At 42.9% G+C, this 17,610-nt stretch overlaps 1 protein-coding gene across 3 annotated transcripts in view; it reads right to left on the reverse strand.

Moving 5' to 3' along the window:
* The window catches only part of BRDT (bromodomain testis associated), a 60,119-nt gene that overhangs the window by 13,752 nt on the left and 28,757 nt on the right, over positions 1-17,610 (reverse strand). The window contains exons 6-16 of one of the 3 annotated variants that reach the window (XM_077333029.1): positions 14,488-14,832; positions 12,272-12,400; positions 11,935-12,108; positions 9,162-9,334; positions 8,773-9,065; positions 8,531-8,635; positions 7,694-7,837; positions 5,618-5,679; positions 4,913-5,096; positions 3,680-3,792; positions 1,938-2,082 (exon numbers count right to left, since the gene is read on the reverse strand). In XM_077333029.1, coding sequence (XP_077189144.1) covers positions 1,938-2,082; positions 3,680-3,792; positions 4,913-5,096; positions 5,618-5,679; positions 7,694-7,837; positions 8,531-8,635; positions 8,773-9,065; positions 9,162-9,334; positions 11,935-12,108; positions 12,272-12,400; positions 14,488-14,832 — 1,867 coding nt within the window. The remainder of the gene's footprint in view (positions 1-1,937; positions 2,083-3,679; positions 3,793-4,912; positions 5,097-5,617; positions 5,680-7,693; positions 7,838-8,530; positions 8,636-8,772; positions 9,066-9,161; positions 9,335-11,934; positions 12,109-12,271; positions 12,401-14,487; positions 14,833-17,610) is intronic. The other 2 variants (XM_077333031.1, XM_077333030.1) reach the window with 2 other exon arrangements.

Below are 17,610 nucleotides of genomic sequence, written 5' to 3' on the forward strand. Positions count from 1 at the left end.
GAATCAACATTTTCAGAGGGTTATTTACCGTGATTCCAAAATCTCTCTCCTGGTCAGATACTACCAGTTGTGGATTTCATCAACATAATTACAGTCGAGATTTTTGGCTACAATGTGCAATACTTTGCACTTGCCCATGGTGAACCTCATTTGCCACAATGGTGCCCACTTGGCAGATCCTTCTGGAGTGCCTCACACTCCTACCTAGTTCTCCATGCCCTGAACAACTTAGTGTCATTTGTAAACTTAGCCACTTTACCGAGTACTCCCAATTCTAAATCATTAATGAACAAGTTAAAAAGCATCAGATCTAGAATTGAGTCCTGTAGCGATCCTACTGCTTACCACCTTCCATTGTGAAACTATCCATTTATACTCATTCTGTTTCCCATTATTAACCAATGTTTAATCCACAAGAGGACTTGTCCTCTTATCCCATGACTGTTGAGTTCACTTCTCAAAAGCTTTCTCAGTCTAAATAAGCATAATCTACTGGCTTATCTTTGGCCATGTTTGTTCAACCCTTCAAAGAACTATAAAGAATTAAAATAGGGAATTTGCTGCCAGAAGATGCAGTGATGGCCATGGGCATAGAGACCTGTAAAAGGGCATTAGACAGATTTATGGAGCATAGGTCCACAGCTACTAGGGAGGGTCCACGTTCAGAGTGGAGGTTCAATACCAGTGTCAGGAGGTGGCATCATGAGAATCATGATGAGAATGATGAGAATCCTATTGTTGGATCTCTACTGAGTGAGACGGGATGCTGGATTACATGAACCACTGGTCTGATATTCTTATGACTGTTGCTGAAGGGAAACAAAACAGGAAGCAATAGGGAAGCAAAAACTCATAAGACCATTGCGTTTCTCAGAGGAATTCTTCAGAACTCTAATTAGGATATTCTAAATTTCAGCCACTCTACAGCTTGTGCATTTTCTTTCAAATAATATTACTGGACAGATAGGCCCAATAACCTATTCCATCATTTTCAACTATGGGGGGGCATGAGGGTTGTCTGTTCCTCCCACTATAGGAGTCAATCAGTTGGCTGGCAAGAGGACTTTCACAGACCAGGAATGAGACTCGGCCTGCATTGCTGGTGATGTGATAATATTACTTCCAACATCAACCAGAAGTGACATAATCATGTTGGCTTCACTGTAGCAATGCTCTGGTATTTGGGCAAGAACTCTATGGTAGAAGCCATTTTTAACATAGAGTTTTTGTTTAAGTCACCACAATATCATAACATGACGTCCCTTCCAATGCATGATGGAAGTGATGTCACCAAATTGCTGGAAATATAACCTTGCTCCTGGCAAGCCCTCTACCCTCTGTCAGGATACCCTAGAGGGCATTGTTCTCAAATGTGATGGAAATTGGTTCATGCAGTTTCATAGCGGTGGTTGCAAGAAATGGATATTGCAATGGACAACTTCAGAGTAAAACATTTGAGATTATATTATTAACTCCCCTCTACTCTGCCCAACCACTGTTATTTAGAATCAATGCACTTCATTGCATTACTGCTATCCTCAAAGGCCTGGTAACATCTGATTAATTCTTGAGCATAGAAAAATGCTTGTTTTAAACAATTTGGTAATCAAGTTAATAATCTCCACATTAAATTTTTACTACGGTCATTTGCTTTTATGACATATTCAGACAGCTGGTCTTCTTCTACAACCCAAGTCCCACTAAATTAATCGCAGATGTCCCCTCCACTTAAACCTACCTAGATCATCACCTTTTAAAACAGCAATTGAGTGAAACACATCAGAGCCTCACCTCCTGCAATACACTTTGAGACTGTACATAATGGTACTGGAAAACATCAACAAAGTGGGAGTACTCATGTGCCACTTTAATTGGTAGCATATAAAATTCATTATAAAGCACCTATCCCATGTACATGTATTTACCAGAATACATACTTTGTTCTTGATTAATAGATTGTGATTCAGCAATTCCCAAGGCAATGTTATTTTGGAGAGCAGCTGCTTGCGTCTGTTGGAATGCTGCTGTCCCAGTATCTTTGCTACCACTCAAAAAGGGAGTCGGAGAAGAGGAGGAAGATACCTATGGGAAAAGTTCAAAGTCTTAGAGAAAAGATAGGATTGGTCATCATAGTCAATCCCAGACAACAAGCTGACCCTGGGATGAGCTTTCTCATCCATATCACCTTGCCTAGGATCCAGGAGAGTTTTACCACACATAGCAAGTGCTGTTTCTAAGCTTAGGGAAGAAGAAGACATGCTCCCCACTGTCAGTCATGTAAAGAGAAGTCCACGTCAAGAGTCTCCCAGGAATAAAAGTTAGCAGAAGTCCCTAGATGTTAGATCAGTGGTTCCCAAAGTGAATGGAACCATTCAGGGGTAGATGGTAGGATTACCTATGGAGGGGGGGGGGAAGAGGCAACACAGTGTTCACTTATTTACAACTGACGAGACTAGGGCCTAAACACTTATCCTGCTTCATCTTTAAAGTTTTACTGCTTTTCCAGATTTATTTCCTTTCGTTATTTAGGATTCTGAGTTGCCACAAGTTACAAGACAGCCAATGGAACTCCAAGTTTCCGCTTCTACATAATGCTGAACTCTGATGGAAACTGTCAGAATTTTTAGTTCAGTCAGACAAGTATTCTGTGTTTTGAAAAACTCATTTTGCACACTTGCTGCTTTATACTGAAGTTCATTGTCCATCAAAAGGCAATGCTTGTCTGAACCTTTTGACGCTATTGTGGAGCTTCTGAAAAAGTGAACACAAAGAGATCAGGCACAACATTGCTTTTTATGAGAAGTATTTACAAAGTTTGGTTAAATGAATTTGCAGTTGCAAGGAAATGTGTCCAGTCATTTATATTTTTATTTCAAAGTTAACTCTATTCAAACACATTAGAGTGTCATGAGCTATATCAATCTCTGAGCTTGTTTGAGTTAGAAGACAAAGGTGGGATTTAAGATGATAATCCGAACGAGTTATGTGACATTTGAGGAATTGTTGATGATGATACACTGCATGAAGAATATCTGAGTGATTTCAATGGAAATTCCAGATTGGGTGGTAAATTCATTTTCAGATCTTGATGAAGTCAGGGTAGGGGAGGAAGAACTAAAAGAACTACAAAGAAACAGTGAGCTGGAGCACTTTGTTGCATTTCCAGCATCACATCTGGTGGAAGTGGTTTTAGTGTAATTATCCAACTGCTCTCCAAGCAAAGAAATTGGCTCCAGGTTACTTATGAGGATGATTTGCAACTCCCACTAAGTGTCTTTAAACCAGACACTGAGAAACTAGTTTTACTTCATCAAGTTTATCCATCCCATTAAGAATTTACTGAATAGTGAAGTAGTTACTAAATGTGGTATCTCAGACTCTAGGCTTAATTACAGGATCAAGTCCAGCAATTTTGTTGAATAAATCAAAGTAGAAACGTTTCAACTGGATTCTAAGTAAATGTGCCAGTATTATTGTTTTGAATTTTATTAGCTTCCTGAATGGGTCATACAAACCAGTATTTTGAAAAATGCTTTTTTAAGGGTAGGAGATAAGGGGACGCTGAGGATACCGATGAGTTTATGGAACCAAGGGGGCAATGACCCAAATAAGTTTGGGAATTACAGGGTTTGAGGCTACTGTGGACAACAAAACACCCAGTTCTGAACTGCATATTTACCTTTGAAAGCATGTGAGGAGCTGGGATGGTGGAATGCTGGGTTTCCAGTAAGCTACTTTGAGTGGCCTGATGAACAGGAGTGCAATGTAGTGGGGACACAACAGCCACCATGCCTAGAGGGTAAAACAATAAAAAGAATGCCACTGCCTCTATATAGAAAACTTGAGAGTTGTAGCAATACACAAACAATGTCCAATGTAACGGTTCAAGTCACTGAAGGAGAATACACCCCCCCCCCCCGAAATAGCTTGAGATAATTCCTGAAGTTATCTCTTTTCGTATGGCTCCCCACTCGAAAAACGCAGTTCATAGAAAACTAACATAATCCTTTCCTCTATTCAGTTCACTATTTGTTGTTAGTGCTGGGTCCAGGGGTCCCCATCACATATTAATCTACGTTATGTGTGTAGTTTCTGTTCTGTTTTATGTGAACCTCCCTGAGCCTTCGGGGAGGCCGGTATACATACACACACACACACACACACACACACACACATGGTGCTTTTTTGATCATTGTATACTTATGCAAGATTAAAAATCCAATCAGATGAACAACTGTCCGACATTTTCATACAGCGCTGTCTCAGCTGGAATCAAAACCTCTGGAATTGCGATGAGGTTCTCATGCACTTATGAGGTTGCATAAATACAATGAGCTCCACAAGTAGCCAACCCTATCTCTATCAGACTGAACAGCGCTGACAAGTTACTGGAATAAAGACAAGTCAGCCTATCAGAAAAAAGGATATGTTTTTAGTTCCATTTTACATACAGTATTAAAGTGTATTGTTAGAAATATTGCCCAAACATACTGCTGCAACTCATGCATAATTTGTTCTTCATACTCCATAATATAATAATCTATGCGGTAAAGACAGCAGGGGCAGGAAAAAGCAGAGAACAGTAGAAATACAGTCAAATTCAGACACAAATAAGACATAATTTGACTTGCATGTTCCCAAGTGGTAATGATGGTGGGAGAATAACGTGCCTTGCCAAAAATCTTAGCTATGCCATGGACTCTGAAAATAGATCATAAGCCTCCAGTGATCACTCAGCTGACTAAACCACTATTAGCCTTGCCCCTGAAATCTGTGGGATCCCCCACAGTATTTATATGGATTTATCTTCCCATCATAGTACATGCAATGTTGCATTTGATATCAGACAGGGTGCCCCTGGAATAACAGCGTCACTGGGAACCACTGACTCTTTTTAAAAAGAAAAATGCACCTGGTAGAGAGAGGATGTTTTGTTCTGGCAGTTTAAGAGGGGCGCGCTGAGAAGGTTGAGAGTTCTGCAGTATCCGATGGGGGTGTCTCACTTCTATTGACCTGTGTGATCGTGCGCTGTCAGGCATAATGTCTTGTGCTTGGGGAATAATACTGTAGGATGTCCATTGGTATGGCACCGTCGTCTAGTAAGGAAGAAATCAACAAAGGCAATTAACATTTTTATATTTTAATTTCTTAATTCCAAAACATCACCTAAAGACTACATTTAGGGGCCAGGTAGCACTCACAACTATATCATATATTGCAGTAATTAAGAATACAATACAAGATGGGAAGAACTGATTCAGGAAAGGGGCAATGCATTTCAAAGTTAAACAATGTACAGGCATGAGTTAGGGAAGTTTTTCCCCATTAAGTCACAGTCACCTTATGATGCCTTAGCAGGGGTTTCAAGACAAGAGACATCAGAGGTGGATTGCTATTGGCTACCCCTGCATAGCAACCCTAGACTACCTCCGTGATCTCTCAGGATAGCTGACCCAACTAAGCTTCTGAGATCTGATGAGAACACAAATGCCTAGGCTGGCTGCCCAGGTTAGGGCAAGTACAAGGTGATTAATTTATACACATTAAAGCCAGTACATGTAGAAGATGAGCGGGGGGGGGGCACACTACATTAAAAGAAAGGTTGGGAGGAGTTTACCTTAATCTGCTCTTTGCAAAATGAATCCATATGCCTGTTTCCATTCTGCTTTAAGGGCATTTCTGTAAAATAAAGGGGAATATAACTTTTACAGTATATACATATGAAGATGATGGATTAGAGGGGTTACTTATTAAATTTGCAGAAGATATTAAACTGGGAGGGGTAGCAAACACAACAGAAGGATCAGAATACAGGATGAACTTGATAGGCTCGAGAAGTGGGCTAAGCTGAATAAAATGATATTCAATAGGGACAAATATAAAGTTCCACATTTTGTTAGGAAAAACCATATACACCAATATAGGATGGGGGAGACTTGTCTTGGCAGTAGTGTGTACAAAAAGGATCTAGGAGTTTTAGTAGACCATATATTAAAATGAGTCAGCAGTGTGACTCGGTGGCTAAAAAGGCAAATGGTACTTTGGGCTGTATTGTGTCCAGATCACAGGAGGTGATGGTACCACTTTACTCTGCTATGGTTTGGCCTCACTTGGAGTACTGTATTCACTTTTTGGGCACCACAGTCGAAGAGGGATGTAGATAAATTGGAGCACGTCCAGAGGAGGCCAACAAAGATGGTGAGGGGTTAGGACACCAAGACGTATGAGCAAAGATTGGGGGAACTTGGTCTGTTAAGCCTGGAGAGGAGACAACTAAGAGGGGATCTGATAACCATCTCCAAGTATTTAAAAGGCTGCCATGTAGAAAATGGAGCAGAGTTATTCTCTCTTGCCTCAGAGGGACTCTTGTCCCAGAGAGATGGACCATAACCTATAGGATGAAATTAATTCAAAAGAAATTCCATCTAAACATCAGGAAGGAGTTCCTGACAGAGTGATTTCTCAGTGAAACAAGCTTCCTCGGGAGATGGTGGGTTCTCCATCTTTGGAGATTTTTAAATAGAGGCTGGATAGCCAACTGATGGAGAGGCTGATTCTGTGAAGGTTCAAGGGGATGGCAGGATACAGCGGATGAGCGATAGGGTTGTGAGTGTCCTGCACAGTGCAGGGGGTTGGACTAGATGACTCAAGAAATCCCTTCCAACTCTATTATTCTATGATTCTATGATTTTAAGATGTTCTATGCAGTATTTCCATCATATATCCTTGGTTTATTCTTTTTTTTCCCCTTCAGTTTATGGTACTATGTAATCTAGTATGCCAGTTAATTTGAGGAAAGGTATCCTCATCTGCTCCAGATAACCATTAACTTAAAAGGTGCATCACAACAGAACAGCTGTCAATCAACAAACACCTTCCTGCACAGTAAGTTGAGTTGCTGATGGTGGTGAAAAGTGTGTGAACCCTTCTTTATCATCATTAATGTTATATTTGTCACCCATACATCTTAGTAAGGGACCTTTGCATCAGATGCTATATTGTGTGTAACTTCTCCATGACAAAAAGATTTACATCCAAGGTATTGTACAATTGTAAGTTTGATATCTCAATACAGTTGCTTCTCAAGTAACAACAGGCACAAGGCTCGGCTTCCAAACAACAGGCAAATATGGGGAGGGAGTCGGGCTGTCCATCCATTGGGAGATAGCTAATTATGGTGGTCACGTACACCAGCAAACATGGAACCAAACTGGATATCTATTCTAAAAATAACCAGTCATTAGATTGTGCCATGCTTAAGTTAGCTTGTGTGTTTCCCATACAGTAGCTTTGTAGAACTTTGCTGGGTAGAACATATATGCAAGGCATACAGACAGTCTTGGTCAGAGTCAGGCCACCATGTTCACTAGACAAACTTAGCTTTACCATTGAGCTACGGCTTCTTCAGCTCAACCTCTTCCACTTTCTGTTCTGCATCACCACAGTGATGAGCAGAACCAAGACACTCCCGAGCTGCTTCCAAGTGACAGGGGCAAAAATTGCGGACAACCAGCCATGAGTTAATGAACAGATGAATAAAGCCAGAATGGAAAGGAGAATTAAAGTTCTCAGTTTAGCTATGAGCTTCGCTTTCCCAGGAAGAAGTCCTAGTTTAGCCAAGGGCAGCAAAGATGTCAGCCCCATTGCTGAAAGAAGTGTCATTTAAAAAGTGAGAGAGAGCAAAAGAGCAAACCTGAGTCAGAATCGGTGCTATCAGAGGAGCTGGAGTCATTGCTGGTACTAACAGAGTCTGAAGATGTAGTGCTGGTGCTGCTGCAGCTGCTTTCACTTAACCGATGTGGTCCTCTGATAGTCTTTGAGATAGAATTATTTTCAGCTAGAAGACACAGAGGAAAAAAAAAGGATATGGATAATTATTTAGAATGTTTACATGCTGCCTTATTTCCTTAGACTCAAGGCAGCTAACAAACAGAACAAGAAGTTGCAAGGACACAAAGCCAGGAGTCTATTATCAATATGAGTGGGCAGGGGGTGTAACTAGAGCAGTGGTCCCCAACCCCCGGTCCGGGGGACTGGTTCCAGTCCATGGATCAGTCAGTACCAGGCTGCAGCTCCTTCTCGTCCTCCTCCCTGGATGCTGCCTTGGGGGCTGCTCTGCTACTCTGCCGCTGGCTCACCTTGGTTCTTTCCAGAGGCCACCATGGCTGGGGCTCCCCCTCAGCGTGGCACTGCGCAGCTGTTGCTGGCAGCACCCACAGCAGGTGGTGGGAAGTCAGGGGTACCGGCAGGAAAGCAAGTGGAGCAGGGGCTCAGGCGGCAGCAACGTCCCTCAGCAAAAGACTATCCTACCCAGGCCTCAGTAAAATTGTCAAGCATTGACCTGTCCCCAGTGGTAAGAAGGCTGGGGACCACTGTACTAGAGGACACGGCTGTTAAAAGCTGGTGGAAATTTCTGCAGTCTCAGCTATGGACCTTGCTAGATAGCTGGGTCATTGGATGGACTATAAGTCCATGACTGCAGGCTCCCCATGCTTTACATTAAACCTTTCAGTGTCAAGGTTTCACCTACATTTTGCATTTGGTTTCTTAGGGTTCAGTTGCCCATTGACATCTAGGAGCCTTCTCTCCAGCTCCTGTTTCTTCTCAAAATTAAGTTCTTCCTTTGACTTCTTTGCTGCACACATCGGGGGGGGGGGGGAGAGATACAGAGAAAAGGGGACATGAAGAAAGATTGAGGGACTACATCCCATTTTGTTTCAGGAAAAACCCATGTAGTTTTTCTTAGCGTTTGGGGGGACATTACATACACACCAGAATGTTTCTTGGGCCTTTTTCTTAAGCAAGTCATTACGTATTTCTCCAATTCCCTTAAAGTAGAAGCCTTCAGATTTTCAAAGTCTATTTCTATTTCATCAGGATTAGTGTGTTGAAGCGAAGGTTCCCGTGACTGTATAATGTAGACCACCCTGCCAAGCTTCTCTCCTGGGAGTTTATTTATGTCCAAACTTAGCTGCCTCTTTTCATCATAATTCATAGGTTTGGCATTATCCTCATCTTCTGAATTGTATACTGGCTCTTCTGGCTGTTTGACTTTCTTTGATAGACTGCAAGAGAGAATTTTTTTTTTAAGAAAGAGCTAACTGCAGTGCCAACAGCACAGAGTATAGGTTCGCACCCACATAAGCAGTGGCACATCTTACATGTTCAAAGACATTTTCTTTTTCCGTTTCTTCATCTTTCTCTTCTTTTGACTCCCCAACTTGTTTTTGACTTTGCTTTTTCTTCTCTCTTTTGATTTTCCTTTCTTCCTCTTTTTCAGTTTGGGTAAGGTACTTTTAGCCAAAGCTTGCAGCTGCTGATGCACAGCCTTAAGCTATCAAAAAGAAAACACCCCCACGGCAATAAACAAAGAGTTTGCTGCACATTTTGAAGTCTCTAACAAAGCAATTACAGGGAGAATTTTAGAGGCCTAAAATCTGCTTTAAAAAAAAGGCTGCAAGAAGAGACAAACTAATCTTTTAAATCCTTCTCTTTACAAAGTGGTTCTGGGGAAAAGAATCCAATTATGTTGGAACTAGCATGAAGGTACATCATGTGTGAGAATCTTTAAGAAGCAATTGCATTTGAACACTCTGGGTTGAGTTGGGAAATTCCTAGAGATTTGTGAACAGCGCTTGGGGAGAGTAGGATGTAACCTCAGTGTGCCTGGCAGCCTCTAGGTAGTGGCTGGAGATCTCCTGGGAGTATAACTGATCTTCAGATGACAGATCAGTTCACTGGGAGAAATTGGCAACTTTGCAAGGGGGATTCTATGGCACTGTACCCAATTGAAGACCCTCTACTCCACAAACCTCATCCTCAGGCTCCACCTCCATAATATCCAGGTATTTCCCAAGCCGGAGTTGGCAATCAGTGAGATATAAAACCATCAAGGCCACCCTCCAGAGTAGCCATTTTCTCTGTAATATGAAGATGAACTGCCATCCTGGGAAATTTGGTAACCTTATTTGGACATTTGGAGTCCAAGTCTCCAGAGCACAGATACATTAGCATTTCCATCGTATTCATCAGGACAGCTACCTAATATTTAAAATACCACAACTTTTCTGTGTAGCTCTATATTCCTAGACCAGCCCACTCACATGCTCTTGGCTCCCATTCCTTCTGTGGACAGCCACAATCAGCCTTCTGATTGTAGCCAACAAGAGCAAAACAAGGTCCAGATAAGGAAGCAAATCTCAGCCGTCCTGCCCCTTCCTGCTCAGCCACCAAATAATAATTTCCTTGTCAGTTATACCTAAGGTGTTACTTTTAGACAGGTAACCTGTGCATCATCTCATTTCTCTCTAAACTTGCAAGCTGAGGAGAAAGATGAGAGAAAGCTACAAAGAAGGCCACCAGCAAGGAGGAGAAATGCTTTACCACAAGTAAGTGGATCAGTATTTAAAAACTGTATCAATAGGCTTAAGGTCTTGCACTCATCAGAAAGCAGAGAATGCAGCGGGCACAAAAGGTTGGCCGTATTACAGAAATGCATGTGAATTGTGCCACCTTCTCATGTAATCATCAGCGGCAAGGGATCCCAAGCTCTAGCTGGCAACCCTATGTCCCAAAGAGAGTCCCAGGAGAAAAGACTAAAAAGAAAAATAAGGCCTTATCTACTTACAGGAAATACCATAGAGTTTCTGGGAACTGCAAGGAACTCTAATGGTGTGAACTTCCTGTAAACTGACAAGGCCTTATGTTTCTTTTTACTACCCCCTCCCTGATGCTGCCCCCCTGATGCTCCACCTGGTAACTCAGCTTACAAATTCTTGGGGATGTGGAGGGGAGGGAGGTTCCTGGGAAAGAGAAGAGCTCAGCAGGGACGTGATGTCATTGAGTCTACCTTCTGAAACGGCTATTTCTTTCATAGAATTGACCTCCATATTCTGGAGATCAGTTGTGATTCAGGGAGAACTTGGTCACTAGGCATAGCCTTGGAAATCAGGCCCTTGTTTGGGCTGTTTGCTCAAATATTAGACTTCATGCACTATCGCAGGGGTAGTCAAACTGCAGCCCTCCAGATGTCCATGGACTACAATTCCCAGGAGCCCCTGCCAGCATTCGCTGGCAGGGGCTCCTGGGAATTGTAGTCCATGGACATCTGGAGGGCCGCAGTTTGACTACCCCTGCACTATTGCTTTTCAGCAATGATCAGTGCAGAATCACTGGTGTTCCTATGTGTCCAGGAGTTCCATGCAACCAGTCTTCTGTCTTTATCCCATGTATCGGCTGCAATACTCAAATAATTCTTCAGGGCCTGCAAACGGGAGCTCCTCTGTCAGGTATTTGGTTGAGGTCGACCAAAACCATTACCTTCCTGTGGGCCCCCAAGCCTCCCTCCCATGAAAATCATCGCCTGAACAGTCCAGCCACAGGGCCGTTGGTATGCTGCAGTTGTTACAGTTCACTACTATTCCATTGTTCCACTATATTACTGTTTTATTGATATCTACTACTGTTATTTATAGCCACTGGTTTTCTGTATTGTTCCTGTTCCATTAAGTTCTATGTAAACCGCCCTGAGCCTCAGGGGAGGATGGTGTATAAATGTAAAATAAACTTATCACAGCAGCTGCCTCATTCCAGAACATAGTGCACAAACACCAGATCGCTCATATTCTGAGACACTCGTGATTAAGCTGGGTGGATTTCCAATGTAGGCTTTTCAGCAGCACTTCACACAGCCACCCTGTCTTTCAATATTTAGATGCATATTAAAGGCAATTATTGATCTCAATTTTTAACCAATAGTATATTAATGAACCGTTATCTACTTGCATTGAAACTTCCCCTGCCGCTGGTTTTTGTTAGCCTCCATCATCCACAACCAGTAATAAATTAGGCTGGTGTCACAGTGCAGAATTCCTCTTCCAATCCTGTCCCATCCACTTTATGGAGACACTCAACAGCACATCTATTGCCACTTACCTGCTCCTGGAGCTCTGCAAGCCGCCTTGCTCTTTCCTGTTCCGAGTCCTCTGAAGAGTCATCGCTGCTGCTCTCACTAGAAACAGATATCCCTGCCCTTGTCGTGAAATGCAAGAGAGGCCTAGATGTAGTGGGATCATCTGGAATTTTGGCAAACTGCATCTCAAAGACATCCTTAATGGGAAAAGATATGCTTCGTTTAAAACCTCTTCTGCTGTAGAGGTTTAACTTCCCCTTAATAGGATTTCAATGCAAGTTTTTGTGTGTGAAGACACTGGGGAATGCCTTCTCACTGCAATTTCTGAAAGACCATGTTAACTTCCGCTAATTCACTCACCTGAAGTTTCCTTGCCATTGCTACCACTTCACAGTCAGGAGAGTTGTATCTGTAGCAGTTCATAAACATTAGCCTAACATCAGCAGCAAATTCTTGTATGTCTTTATAGTCATAGTTTTCCATTTTTTCCTGTGAAGAATAAAATGACTTGAGATCCAAAACTGCATGGCCATCAATATTTGGACACCTCTTTAAGCCCTATACAATTAATATTTATTTAGGAGGACTGCGGAATTATAGAATAGTGAGCCCCTTCCATTCTGAGTAAATTACAACAATGTTTTATTCTTCAGTAGAACCCAGTTCAGTTAAAGTAGGAATAAATAAATATCTGTAATGGTGCTTGACAAGGACTGTCAAATATCTGGTATAGACCTGTATCTGGAATCAGGGATTGGCAACCATTTGGCACGAATGTGCATCCCTCCCCATCTATCAGTGAAGATGTTGGTGTGCCAACAAATAAAATGGGGATGTGGAGAGAGATCAAGAGTTGCACTTGGCCAAACACATTTGGAGCAAGGTAATATCCAGTGGCACTGCCAGCATTTTAGAGCTTGGCTAGTGGCTATTAAAAGTCTGGAAAGAGAGGATGGGCATAAGCTGCTTGTTGCCTTCTCCTGCTGCACTGGCCCCAGAACCACTGCCAGTGCATTGGCTGCTTGGATGGAGATCAGGCCCTGGATACTGAGCAAAATGATGAAGTGTGCTACTGCTGGGGATCCCCACCTCTGTCTTAAGTTTAGCCAGAAAGAATATCTTTCAAGATATCCTAAGCTTCACATTTGCCCCTTTGCATCAGCTGTCAGAACTCTCTTGTCACATTCTAATAATCTTTTCTTCTTAGCAACAGCACCACCTCTTCCTTGAACTTTCCTTTAGCTATATTCTCTTCTCCTGTCCAGAATGTATCTGTTAAATTATCTTTCAAAGATCTGTCTCACAGGGTCCCAATTGTGGATTCTCTTCTGTGTAGTGCTTTATAAATGCTTGATGTTCTGAATTAGAGATGGACATCTCCTGGTTGGTAAGTCAATCTGAGCACCAATTAGTGCTAGTCCATGTGGATTAGTAAAGCCAACCTAGACAGCACAGCTCACTGTTGCTGGCTTAACATGTCAACAAGATCTTGAAGTCTCCCTATTAGAAAGTATCTCTGATGTGCTTTCTAGTGTAGTTTTATTGCTGTTGCTGGAAACAACATCTGGGGTAGAGAGAGGCTTGGTGACATTTTAAGTTTATATGGAAAAATGCATTCCACTTTGGTCTGAATCCTACTATTGGGTTTTAGGGCTACAAAATCGCCACATTCATCCCCAAATGTTTCTCAGTCAGTATAGGAAACAGGACAGAAGTTAACTGTTTTCAAACAGTCCCCAGTTCACTGATGGCTGTCAGAAGCCTCAGTACAAATGCTTAGTTATGCAAATATTGCTAGACAGCAGATAATACAACACGAAAAAACAGGCGGTTCTGAATAAACGTACTAACAGAAAACAAAGAGAGAACCTGTCCCAGGCTATCAAAATCTGTATATAATATAATATATCATGCAATACACCTTAATAAGATATTAAAATCCCATGTCAAAATGTGTCTAGTCCTTATTTTAATAATTAACGAAGCAACCAAAATGGACTCTTGATTTGTGCTGTTTTCAATGTTGAACTTTCATCAGTGGTTGTTTCTTCCAATGATTGTGAAACTTATCCTAGCAAGTTTCTAATATTTCATTATTCATCCAACTCAAAGTTGTAGCATAAACTCTACTGATATAACTCCAGCCTTCAGCTCGCAGGTATGGGAGAGCTTTGTCAAGAGTCCGCTCCATTTGACTAATCCTTTGCCTTCTCCCCTTAGATAGGGATCTGAGGATCCCCTGGAATAATAGCTCATCTCCAGATTAAAGAGATCTGTTCCCTTGAAGAAAATGGCTGCTTTGGAGGGTGGACTCCACAGCATTATACTCCACTAAGGTCCCTCCCTGCCCCCAAATCCCAACCAATTCCAGCTCTACCCCCAAAGTCTCCAGGTATTTCTCAACCCAGAGCTGGGAACCCTACCCTCACAGCAAGCAGCAAATAACAATTATTTTTAAAAGTGAGTTTGCCCAATGGTTGGACACGTACTGGGTATATGTGTATGTGAATCTTAAGAGGCACTGCATATTGGAAATCCCAAGTAACCTAGTACTCACTTTACCAAAGCCAACTTACTTTAATAGTTCCAAGATCCATTGGATGTTTAATGACTGTATGATAGTCTTCAAGGCCCAAGACAGTGACATCTACTGGTTTATAAAAAGGCCTAGCATATGCTGCATGCTTTTTTGAGAACATTTCTACAAGGACCTCATTACAATATTTCAGCTGTGCTGTTAGCTTCAGGTTTTTAATAGGTTCAGGAGGTTGCTGGGAGTCTGGCAAGTCTTGCTTTGCTGGAGAACCTTCACATTCGTCTCTAGATAAGATCTTTGTAATTTTGGGCTCATTGGGGGCTGGAGAAGATTCACTGCTTGCAGTATTTATTGCAGTAGTAGTATCAGCCTTTCTTTTCACACCCTTTTCAACAAAGAAATCAGAGTTTCACACACACACAAAATCCATTTTAGGAGGCATTGTAATAAGGGAGCCATTAAAATAAAAAAATATATAAGCAATATCTGTTGAGGCTTTTTATTCAAACACTTAGTGCAATATAATTGTTAATTGCCTTATGACAGCCTGTCTCAACTTTTTTACCATTGAGAAACCCCTGAAACATTCTTCAGGCTTTGAGAAATCATGCAGACTATGCTTGGATAACGTAACTGTGCAAATGCTCATCCGGGGCCCCTCCGTTTCCTACCCTCTCCAGGCCCATCATTGGTCATGTGGGGGGGGGGGGTTGACATGGCTAATCTAGTCATATCAACCAATAAACATTTTAACAAATTTTAGAAATATATAAAAAATTAATCCCACCCATTCAGGAAACCCTTCCAGAGCCATCGAGAAAGCCTGCCTTATGAGATGTTTTTAGTCTTCAGTAAGGATGCTGGGAATGGTGGGAAGCAGTTACTTGTCTGTTGCAGACATGAGGACCATCCTCCCAAGCTTGTACATCTATTGCAAGAGTAAAACTGACTTTACTTTCCCCTGCAATCAAACCATGAGTACTGAAGAATTGATGTGAGGTTGGTTGAAAGGGCTGCTGCGGGCTAAATATCAGCATTCCTGGAAGAAACTTCAGCCCTTGATGCATTTCAGTCGGGCTTCCGGCCTGGCCATGGGGTGGAGACAGCGCTAGTCGCCCTGACGGATGATCTCCGCCGCCAACTGGACCGAGGCGGGTCAGCGCTGCTGATACTATTAGACCTGTTGGCAGCGTTTGACACAGTCGATCATGAGCTCCTAGCTCACCGCCTTGCCGACGCTGGGATACGGGGGACAGCCCTCAAATGGCTGATCTCCTTCCTACAGGGTCGCGGACAGAGGGTAGCAATAGGAGAGTATCTAGCCGTCACCAGCTCACATGTGGAGTCCCACAAGGAGCAGTGCTCTCTCCTATCCTATTTAATATCTTCATGCGCCCTCTTGCTCAGCTGGTGCGGAGGTTTGGGCTGGGTTGCCACCAATATGCAGATGACACCCAGCTCTTCCTCCTGATGAATGACTGCCCTGACTCCCCCCCAGAATCTTTAGCCAAATGCCTGGAAGCGGTGACAAAATGGATCAAGCAGAGTCGTCTGAAGCTCAATCCTGCAAAGACGGAGGTCCTGTGTTTGGGTAGGAAGGGACCATGGGAGGAAGCGCGCCTGCCCATCCTGGATGGTGTGCAGCTCCTAGCGACTCACTCCGCCAGGAACCTGGGCGTGATCCTGGATGCTTCCCTTACAATGGAAGCCCAGGTCACGAAGGTAGCACGGCTGGCATTTTACCACCTCCGCCAAGCCAAACTACTAGCGCCCTACCTGGAACCAGAGCACCTAGCCACAGTGATCCATGTGATGGTCACCTCCAGACTGGACTTCTGCAACTCGCTCTATGCAGGCCTACCCTTATCCTTGATCCGGAAACTACAACTGGTGCAGAATGCCACGGCCAGGATTCTCACTAAGACATCATGGAGATCACATATCCGGCCGGTACTTCAAGAACTTGGTTGGCTCCCAGTTGAATTCCGGATTAAGCTTAAGGTTTTGGTAATCACCTTTAAGGCCATACGCGGTCTGGGCCCAGTGTATCTGAGACCGCCTCCCTGCCTATACCCCCAGAAGAGCTCTACGCTCCGCCACCTCCAACTGGCTACGGATCCCTGGCCCTAAAGAGGCATGTCGGGCCTCAACAAGGGCCAGGGCCTTTTCAGTCCTGGCCCCCACCTGGTGGAACAAGCTCCCTGAAGAGATCTGGGCCCTGCCGGAACTTCCACAATTCCGCAGGGCCTGCAAAAAGGAGCTCTTCCACCAGGCATTTGGTGGGGCTGATTGAGCAATAACACCTACAGGACTGAGGGAATGAACCAACTGAGGGATTGTCAAGTTATTGTTGAAGTGCTGTTCTAATTGTTCCAGTTGATATTTTATTGTTATTGTTATATTGTTATATTGATTTTTGATATTGATTTTGATAGTGTTCTATGTGAATGTTCAAAAATGTTTTATGTAAACCGCCCAGAGCCATAGGGAAGGGTGGTATAAAAATATATAAATAAATAAAATAAATAAAATAAATAAATTCCTCCTCCCAACTAGTATTATTGCTACAATTGCCAGTGCAAGGGTCATGGATACCTTTTTTAACTGCCCGTTAGCCATTATCTTTGTTTCTCTAGGCAGGAACTATTCCTTGAACACCCCTTTGCACATGGAAGGTTCCAGAGCTTAGTCCCTAACCATTGAATGATTCTGGGTAATGTTTCAGAGTCCTCACATCCTCAGTGAATTTTGATCCCAGGAAGTGCCCTGGGACTTCCATCCAGATCATGACCGCAATGCATGGGGAAAGTGGGCTTAAGCTTTCCCATCCATATATATCTGTTCTGACTAGAATCAATCCCATGAGGAAAACTTATGGGTAGTCATCAGTCTGATTGAATGTCCTTATTGTGACCATGAAGACTTTAGTGTGGGGCTTGACCAGTCTGAGCCAGGCAGCAGGCACTGTTTCTACTCAGTGTTTCTACTCAAGACTCTGGCATGCTAATTCCTAGTCAGACATGACAATATTGAGCTAGAAGGACCAATAGTCAAACTGGTATGAGCATATACATCTATATATCTAGTTCCCAAGTGGACCCCTATCAGCAGATAGCTAAAGCTGCAGATAGGGGACACACTTGCTCTAAACAGATGCTTCAGC

Source organism: Paroedura picta, chromosome 4 (genome assembly GCF_049243985.1).
Source record: "Paroedura picta isolate Pp20150507F chromosome 4, Ppicta_v3.0, whole genome shotgun sequence".
NCBI lineage: Eukaryota > Metazoa > Chordata > Lepidosauria > Squamata > Gekkonidae > Paroedura > Paroedura picta.